This window comes from Rhinichthys klamathensis, unplaced genomic scaffold (assembly GCF_029890125.1).
Source record: "Rhinichthys klamathensis goyatoka isolate OS25496 unplaced genomic scaffold, OSU_Roscu_1.1 h1tg000029l_1, whole genome shotgun sequence".
NCBI classification, from domain to species: domain Eukaryota; kingdom Metazoa; phylum Chordata; class Actinopteri; order Cypriniformes; family Leuciscidae; genus Rhinichthys; species Rhinichthys klamathensis.
The window spans coordinates 3,150,235-3,160,000 of record NW_026606579.1 but is presented as its reverse complement, the minus strand read 5'-3'; the positions used below and the strand labels follow the sequence as shown (position 1 = coordinate 3,160,000).

The 9,766-nt window shown below is 45.1% G+C and overlaps 1 protein-coding gene across 1 annotated transcript in view; it reads right to left on the bottom strand.

Annotated features, from left to right (window-relative positions):
* The window catches only part of LOC130080105 (cytidine monophosphate-N-acetylneuraminic acid hydroxylase), a 148,002-nt gene that overhangs the window by 67,791 nt on the left and 70,445 nt on the right, over positions 1 to 9,766 (bottom strand). Inside the window, exon 2 of the mRNA XM_056245402.1 lies at positions 56 to 271. Coding sequence (XP_056101377.1) covers positions 56 to 261 — 206 coding nt within the window. The 5' untranslated portion in view covers positions 262 to 271. The remainder of the gene's footprint in view (positions 1 to 55; positions 272 to 9,766) is intronic.

The following is a 9,766-nucleotide window of genomic DNA, read 5'->3' as shown; positions in this document are numbered from 1 at the left end:
TCTTCTTCTTCTTATCTCTTATTATTTCTGTTTAAATGAGTTTAGGTTCACTCACCTGCCATCCACGTCCTCTATGTCTTTAATGAAGAGTCCACCCTGGTGTTTGCACTGGTTTCTACACGCTCGTAGTTTGTCTTTGACTTTGTAAATGATGTAACATTTGCCATCCTCTGGGTTTTTCTTGAAGTTAATTCCCTCTTTCAGTGCCTGGACGTCCTCAGCCTGCAGGCGCAGGACTGTTTTTGAGACCTGGGATGTCATTGTGCTCCAGCTAGAGATGAGCGGATCGTCCAACCTATAATATATGAAGTATTACAAGTTCTTAGATTCAGTTTCAAGTTCAGCAGAAGATTGTTGATCATAATGTATTGTTTGTTGACAAAATTTCCACCTATTCAAAAACTTATGTTCAGTTGCTGCCATAAATTTAAGTACAAACTAGACTTTCTTGTTCTGTTCTGAATAGGCCTACTGTTAAATTTAAAGTATTTCTTGTGGAGTGAGGGGAACTAAAATAGCCTGTAGCTTTGTTTATCTTTTATTTATAACTTCTATAAACATTTTGCTTTATTTACCGGTAATTAACATTAGCCTATTTCTGAAAATAATATTAAGACTTATATGTGACATGCCTATTTGTTTCGTTTTTTTCTTTCTCAAAACCGCAATTTTATATAGCGTATTTATCATGCTGCGAACGTTTTAAAGTATCTTGAAAAATTACTTTTAAAAGTATCCTAAGCCGTGTCTGTTTTGTCATTGCTTATTTTATGTGGTGGTGTTCCATGTGATTAAAGTGTGTGTGTGTGTGTGTGTGCGGCTCTGCGCGCGTGCTAGGGCGACTTGCTGGTTGACTTGCTGTATGCCATTGTGTGTCTGCTGAACCTTTTTGGGCTTGCATCAGTGCTTTAAGTGGCCCAAAAGAGGTGGCGGTACTCTATTATTATTATTATTATTATTTTTTTTTATTTTTTTTGCTGACTCCCCTCCTCCCCTGAGGTAACAACAACTATATTGAAGGAGTTTTATATAAACAGCAGTCAACAGACGACCTTATAAAAAATAATAAATCCTTTTATTAGTTTGTAGATTTGCTTTAGCTAGAAAGAGCTACTGGACATAAATAAAATGTGCAAAATGTGGATATGAATCCAACTGGAAAAACTTGTGAAAAGATATATATTGATTAGTCAAATAGCAAATAGCATTTAGTGAAGCTCTATAGCCATCTAGTGGTGAAAGTGATTTTTTTTTTTTAAATGCATTTTCAAAAAAATGGCCAAAAATCTTACATTAAACCATGTAAAATTATCCATGTTATCTCCATGAATGAAAGTTTGAAATCTAGGTCTTTTATAAAGTGAATTTGACATACAATGCTGTTTTTTTGTAAAAAGCCTATTTAAATAAACATTTATTTATTTATAGAAATTTAAAATATATCATAAATCCTCCAAAAACTGCAAAAATGTTGAGTAAAAACATTAATAAACAGAGTAAAATTACATTTGTAAAAAACAAAACAGAATTGGATTCTGATACAAAATTAAATGTTATTGTCTGGGGTATAGAGCATCACAGTCCGAGAGAGCTTCAGTGCTGGAAGTAAATTTCCCATTCATTTCTCCCATTGACGTTTTGGAAAAACCGTATCTAAAGAGTTTTAGAGCATGTCTGAGGATAACCAGCTATGGCTGAACTCATAAGCATACAACATATCATTTCGAGTGAAAAAACTAAGAGAAAATACAAAATAAAGTCAAAGGTACAAGATCGGTACATATTTTCATTTCCGAGCGAAGGAACTACTCATCCCATAAACCACCGCGCCTCACTGAAGTCGACTGAAGCCACAACCGCGAAAGAGCCTTTTGAGCGACTTCCAAATCTGACGACGGCCACGCGAACTTTTTCCTCCAGTAAATTTTATATAGACCAACGCTACTTTTGCGTCATCGAAGGGTAACGCCCCTTTTTGTGGGAAAACAAACGGATTCCCCTGAGAACAGAACGTCTCTGGTTACTCACGTAACCGTAGTTCCCTGAGAGGAGGGAACGAGACATTACGAATGAGGAAATCCATTTTCCTCGAATCATGAAGTCTGATAGAATAACTTAATTTGCTTGCAAATAGCCAATGGCGGTCCCGCCATCACCTGATTGGCTGACACTCTTCAATATTGGTGACGGCGGGCGCCAAAACCCTCAGAATCTTAGCTGAACGAGAGTAAGGAGACTGTAAGTCTTTCCCACACGGCAGGTTACGTAATGTCTCATTCCCTCCTCTCAGGGAACTACGGTTACGTGAGTAACCAGAGACGTTCCCTTATCGAGTCGGTCTCTCGACATTACGTATGAGGAACAATAAAACCCCCGCCGCGTGGGAAAAACCCTGTCCAGCTCGAACAAGCTAAGGATAGCACGAGCACTAACCTCTACACAGCTCAGGAACAGGCACCGGACCTGGTTGACACATCTATTGGCACAGAGCCAACTCGGCATCTGCAACAACGAGGCCCCTCCCACCTAGCTAAGCACGCTGAATTGAATGAAAGGGGATTACAGCAAAGTGATTGGTGCTTAGGAAGATACTGCCGGCTTATGAATGCGGGCATAATAAGGGCACAATATATAGAACATGATAGCTATTGCTAACAACTCGCACTGTCTGACGACTAGTCGAAACCGTGGCTAGAGCGCGCGCCATCGGGGCATGTCTAGCCTAGTCCAATGACAGCTCAGCTTTCTCTCCCTGCACTGACAAAACATGTGGTGCGAATGAAGGAATATTCAAGTTATAGAATCTCGTGAACGTATTACGAGACGACCAGCCTGCCGCGAAACAAATGTCCTGAATAGACATGCCCTTCGCCCACGCCCATAATGACGCCAAACTCCTAGTGGAGTGGGCGTGCACCCCTATAGGGCAAACGGCTTCCCGGGAAGCATAAGCCAGTCGCACAGCCTCCACTATCCAGTGAGATTGCCTCTGTTTCGACAGCGCGCCGCCTTTCTTGGCACCCGCGTAGCAGACGAAGAGCTGCTCTGAAGTTCGAAAATGGCTAGTTCTGTTCACATAAGCACGCAGGGCACGAACGGGGCACAAAGCGTACTTCTGAGACTCTGAAATACTGACCTCATCGGGGGAAAATGCTGGTATTGTAACCACCTGGGCTCTGAACGGCGTTGAGAGCACTTTAGGCGAGTATCCGCGCTTGGGTAAAAGTCTGACCATGCAATCATCCGGTCCGAACTGCATACATGCACTGTTTACTGACAATGCATGTAAGTCACCCAACCGCTTACCGCAGGCTAGCGCGAGCAGAAACGCCGTCTTGAATGAGAGTACTTTAATGTCGCTAGACTCAGCTGGTTCAAAAGGTGGGTCAGACAGCCCACTAAGCACTAACGACAGGTCCCATACTGGCATCTGACGAAGGCGGGGAGGGAAAAGCCGCCTCGCTCCTCGGAGGAAACTCGTTATCAAAGGGTGTAATAGCGGCCACGTAAACTTTCAGTGTAGATGGCGAACTGTCAATATCCAGACGTTCCTGTAGGAAGGTCAAAATAATGGAAATATCACAATTCCTGGGGTCCTCCTTTTTGTCAACACACCAGTTAGCAAACATCCTCCACTTCAGAGCGTATAAGCGCCTCGTTGAAGGGGCTCTAGCCTCTGCTATTGTCTGTAGCACCCGTTGTGATACTCCGTGCTGATCTGCCACACATGCAGGTCCTACAGCTCCGGGTTGGGGTGCCATATGGTGCCTTTCGCCTGAGATAGGTCTCTTCCACGGGGGAAAACGCGCCATGTTCACTAGCTCCGGGAACCACGGTTGGTTGGGCCATTTCGGCGCTACCAGAACCAACGCACATCTCTCCTCCCTGATCTTTTGCAGCACCAGCGGCATTAGCTTGATCGAAGGAAAAGCATACTTCCGCCCCAACGGCTCGACAGTGCGTCTCCTTTTAGAGGGGCCGTCGTCAACGCAAAATACAGCGGGCAGTGGGCGTTCTCCTGCGATGCAAAGAGATCGCTCTCCGCTTTGCCAAACAGATTCCAGATCTTGTTTACCGTCTGAGGATGAAGCCTCCACTCCCCGTGCTCAATGCCATCCCTGGACAGCATGTCCGCGCCGCAATTCAAACTGCCCGGCACGTGCACTGCTCGAATCGACAGTAGTATTTTGTCCGTCCATAATAACAGCCGCCTCGCTAGCCCCTGCAGGGATCGCAAACGTAACCCTCCCTGGCGATTTATGTACGCCACCACCGCCGTGTTGTCCGTTCTGATGAGAACATGACGGTCTTTCACAAATGGGAGGAAAACCCGCAGCGCTAGATGAACCGCTTCCATCTCCAAGCAGTTTATATGCCAGCGCGTCTGATCTCCTGTCCACGTACCGAATGCTGGTCTGCCATCGCAGAGGGCTCCCCAGCCTGACAGCGACGCATCCGTAGTGACCACTAAGCGTCTGACCACTCTGCCCAAGGCAGCCCCCTGCTCGAACATGGTCGTGTCGAACCACGGCGCTAGAGTCTCCAGACAGTTTCCTGAGCAACTCGGGGTCCGGGCTTCCCATATCCAGGGACCCTAGAAGTCGCGTCTGGAAAACCTGCAGAATTGCCATCGTGTGGAGGACAGATGCTGCATGTCCAGCTGACGTGTAGGCTTTCTCAGCCATGTGGGCAGTAGCGCGACATGGTCTGGAAGGCAGTTGGGCGGTCTTCCAGCCGGGAGAAGATGCTAAATGAGCCGCGATGGCATCCTCGACGGGAGGCAATCGAGCGTAGCCCAATTTCTCCGCCCCTTCCACTGTAGTCAGTAGCTGGGTACCTTGTGCATGGGCTCGAGCTGAGTAAGGGGAGCGCCATGATCTGGTGAGTTCCTCGTGGACCTCTGAGAAAAAGGGGGCGGGTCTCCGCGGGGCTTCAGCTTGACGGCCTGCGCCGAGGAAGGAACCGTCCATCCATCTTTTAGACGGCAGCTCCTTGGGCGCTGTCCACTCCAGCTCCATATCTGCCACCGCCTCAGTGAGAATGGCCATAAGCTCCGCATCCAAAGAGGCGGAGGCGCCCTCAGACGGAGACTCGGACCATGCTCCCGGGTCAGAGGCACTGGTGGACATGGCGTCGTCATCGTCGTATCCAAACGAGATAATTTCCCGCGCTTCCTTAGGAGGGCGGTAAACAGCCTCAGAGTAAATCACAGGCTCTGCCACGTGAGGATGGCGTGGGCCCTGGGCCGACGTCAGCGCCTCGACAGAACCCGCGGATGGAGTTCTCTGCCGTCTCCCGGTCCGCGGCTCGACGGCGGCAGACTGGGGAGAGGCAGGAGACACAAGCTTGTCGCTACGTGTAACGGCCAGCCTTGCACGAAGGATCTTGATGGGAAGCTCCTCACAGGCGGGACATCCCGATCCCTCGAGCACCGCCTCCGCGTGGTCCCGACCCAGGCACAGCACACAAAGTTTGTGTGCGTCCGGGAATTCGATGGGTCCACCGCACATGCGACAAAGAGACATAATATAATCCACCGGAACGCGAGAGGGGAAATAAAAACTCCTTAATATACTCCACTCTGAATGCGTACATCAATGGTGAAACAGACTCGAGTGAAGAAAAAAGATTCAGAGGGGTTTGGCGCCCGCCGTCACCTATATTGAGGAGTGTCAGCCAATCAGGTGATGGCGGGACCGCCATTGGCTATTTGCAAGCAAAAGAGTTATTCTATCAGACTTCATGAATCGAGGAAAATGGTTTTCCCCATACGTAATGTCGAGAGCCCTCAAAAGTGAAGCCAAAACGTCTCGATCGCCCCCCGGTGACCGGTCCTAGTATAGGTCATAAGCCCCGCCTCCCCATGTTATTCAACGGGACGTGAGACCAACTAAATAATTAAATTGCACTTCACATATCTTTTTTCTGAAGATAGTTTCTGTCATTTACTGTAGTTTCTATCACGTTGATGTAATTTCCAGAGTTTGTTTTTAAAATAAGTTAGTTTTTAGTTAGTTATTTGATGCTATAAAAACGGTGCTGTGACATCATGATTGACAGCTGTGATTGACAGGTTCTCTGTGTGAAATAGTCACTGAAGCACGCACGGACTTTTTTTCATAATGTTGACTATGTGGTCAGTGGTTGTATTTACCTTATTTTAACGAGGTACTGCAATCAGCAGACATCATTGGAGAGGTACGGAGCAGACAAGGCCACTTAAGAAAAGTGCAGGGCGTGTGCTGGCGATTGATTCAACGAGAGTGAGGGCGGGGCCTTGATTTCGCGGCTTTACTTCCTGCTCACGACTGCGCATGACTGGTCCCGAAAACGCTACTGCGCAGACTCAAGTTCCAATATGTCAGCGCCATATCGGGACACTGGCGGCTTCAGTTCTCTCCAATGGAGAAGAGCGAAGAGGCGTCGTCCATCTTTTTTTACAGTCTATGGTTGTTACATGTAGCCCAGAGCAGTGCTCGTCGAAAAGTCATATAGGCCTAAAGCACTTTCTAGACACAAGCAGAAACCAGCCAAGTCCACTTTAGGCCTAGCCTGCCACTATTTCAGCAGTAAAATCAGTTAACAGCCAAGGTAGCGTGCCTAGTGAGAGCTAATCACATAACGTTAGCTGCTAGCAGCTTCGTCTTTCTAGCTAGTCGACAACAAAACTATGTCAATAGCTTAAATCAAGTTAAATATGATCCAAGTGACATGGCCTCATCATCTAGTTTGTCATACTGTGAGTGTGTTAATGACAAAAAATAGGCTAACGTTACTTACTTGGTGATTCCACGAGATAGTGGTAACGTTAGATGTCTGAATAGTCCATATTTGGCCACTGCGTGGGGTCATTAATCCAGTTTTCGACCATTTAAAAGGGACACTTCTGTAACCCCGTATCCAGTAGCTTCTTTAAGTTTGTGCCATTTTTGCTTTCAAGAAACTTAGCAGGTCTAGAGCGAGTTCTGTTCTCAGGGGAATCCGTTTGTTTTCCCCCAAAAGGGGGCGTTACCCTTCGATGACGCAAAAGTAGCGTTGGTCTATAGTGAATGTGCAGGGAAACTCCTTTTTCTGATTCTGATTTAATGAAGCTTATATGTAAAACACATTGAGCATCTGGCTCGCTCATAGGCTGTACTGCGGCAACTGCACATCCAATGGCGCGGGCGCCTCTGACGTGCGACCAATGAGCTAGCCCTACGTCATTACACGATCTTCAGTCTTCACGGACCTTCGCGGGGTTTTACCTTTTACTGTCTATGGGTTTAACCAGACAGTTACACGGCACGCACTGTGATGCTCTATTTGTATTTTAACCGAGCAGCTAACACTGACAGCGGCAAAATCGACTCATGCGCTTTTCACTTGTAAAACTCAAGGGTGTATGGGTAATGTAGTCTCTGCTCTAGGTGGGACGAATTAGGAGGCGTGCATTGTGAAGGGAGCTCTGAAAAGCGGCAGCGCAGCCAAAGGATTAAAACAGATGTGCAAATGAGCGTACCGGTGCGCTAAAAGCACGTTCTAGGCGCATGGAGAGGTGGCGGTACGCTCAAGAGCTATATTTGGAAGTGGCGGTACTGAGTACCGATGCGTACCGGCCCACTTAAAGCACTGGCTTGCATATTTATAATTTGTTTGTACTTAGGCTAATGACTGGTTTCTAGGGGTTGTCTTGCATAATTGTGTATCTTTAATAACTTTTATTTTTATTTTTATGTTTCCTGCCCATTTCCAGTTAGCGAATCGGTGTTGTCTTTTGAGGAAATTAATTAGTAAAAAGTCAATGTGGGTATAACGAACTACACGAGTCACTATTAGGATAATTTGTTCTTTTAGTAGATTTAAATGTGGGTACTTTTACTTTAACTCGAGTAGCCTACATTTCTAATTAAAAAAAAAACTCCCGTTACTTTATTTTAATGCAATACATGTTGAAATGCGTAGTTAATTCCAAGCGCACGCTGTCTCTTTTGGAGCGATGCCCCATTCACAAATGATTCACTCGTTAGAGTCGATTCTGTTCAAAGACTTGATCAATCAGTTTTGCAAAACTGTGTAAATTGGTTCGCGATTTAGTTTGAATGATTTGTTCAGATCCCTGCATGCACTGACTCGTCTTAAGCAAGAATTAAAGAACATCATGAGCATTGGATGAAGTGGTGGACCATACAGTCAATTTGAAGCAAATCTCAATCGTTTTGTTTGCCAGCTCATTAGTTGAACAACATCTGCCTGTCTGCATCATTCATGTGAACGATTCCACAGGTAGGACACCTACATGCGATTTCATTTCATGCAGGCAATACATTTTACAAACAGATCATTACGCAAAGTACACGATATAACTTAATTTATACATTAAATAAGATAAGCTACCGTTGTTCACAGAGTATGAAATAAACAACTACCAGTTTAAACGCGCCTGCAGATTGGAGAACGGATGTGGATCGTGTTTTGAGTTCAGTCTCAGATGTCGCCTACCGGTCATGAGCGCGAGGCGAGCACATGAGAACCATTTTCCGTTTCTCCTTCGGGTGTCAGTGCATCCACATGCCTTTGAACACAAAACTCTGCAGGTTCTCTTTATTTTGACATTGTCTAATAATTAATATTGTCTAATAAAGATGATAACTTTTACTTGAGTAAATATTTCATTAAGTAGCCTACTTTTACTTTAGTACTACAGTTTTTGAATACTCATCCCACCTCCGTGGGTTTAAGCCTCGGCCGGTGCCAAAGCCGGTGTCATGTTTGAGAGGAAGGGGAGGCAGCCGCAGCGAGCGCAGACACAAAACTGTGCAAAACTGCAGAAAAAGTGCGGGTGTTGCATCCTCTCACCGGGAGACTCTCACGCAATCACCATGAGACTCACGCAATTGGCTTTATGCACAGCTTCACTACTTCCTGAACTTCAGCCAGCCCTTTGTTTCCTGTCTGTCATTATTGGACAAACTGATTAATCCAGGTGTGCCTGGCCTCAGTAACAATAATCAGGCACACCTGGATTAATCGGTTTGTCCAATAATGACAGACAGGAAACAAAGGGCTGGCTGAAGTTCAGAAAGTAGTGAAGATAGAATCAAGACAATAGTAGAGGCAGCCATAGAGATACTGGGGATTACGGAAGTTACAGCTGAACTGATTCATGAGATGTTGAACTAATTATGATGGAGTGTCTCAAGGTGATTAGCATTATTATGGTATTTTATATCCTCCACTGGAATGCCAGAAGTTTAATTGCAAATGGACAAGAGTTCAAGAAGGTTGTAGATCAGGGGTCTCAAACTCAACTTAACTGGGGGCCGCTGGAGGTAGAGTCGGGGTCAGGCTGGGCCACATCAAGTATTCCACAAAAAAATTGTATTCAAGTATTCCAAAAAAGGAGCACAACTGATCCAATCTTCTCAATATTTATTATTAACGTTTCTTCTGAACTGTTCCTCTGAATTTGAACATACCTTTCTGTACATGATTGGTTCTTCATGAGCTGTCCTTCTGACAGTTGAAGTTCATTTTTACAAACTTTCTTTGTCTATAACACATATTTGTGATATTTATATTTGCTTATGTCCTTTTTATTTTCTTTATACAACACATTAATGATATTGAATGTTTTTTTTTTTTGGGAAGGCACATTTCCTTTTATTATACTTAGAAAAACAATTATTGCTTTTGAAATACAAATATTTGCAGTCATGTCTGCCCGGCTTATTGAATTCTTTCTACACATGTATATTGTCTCAAATTACTGACTGCACAAATCAAA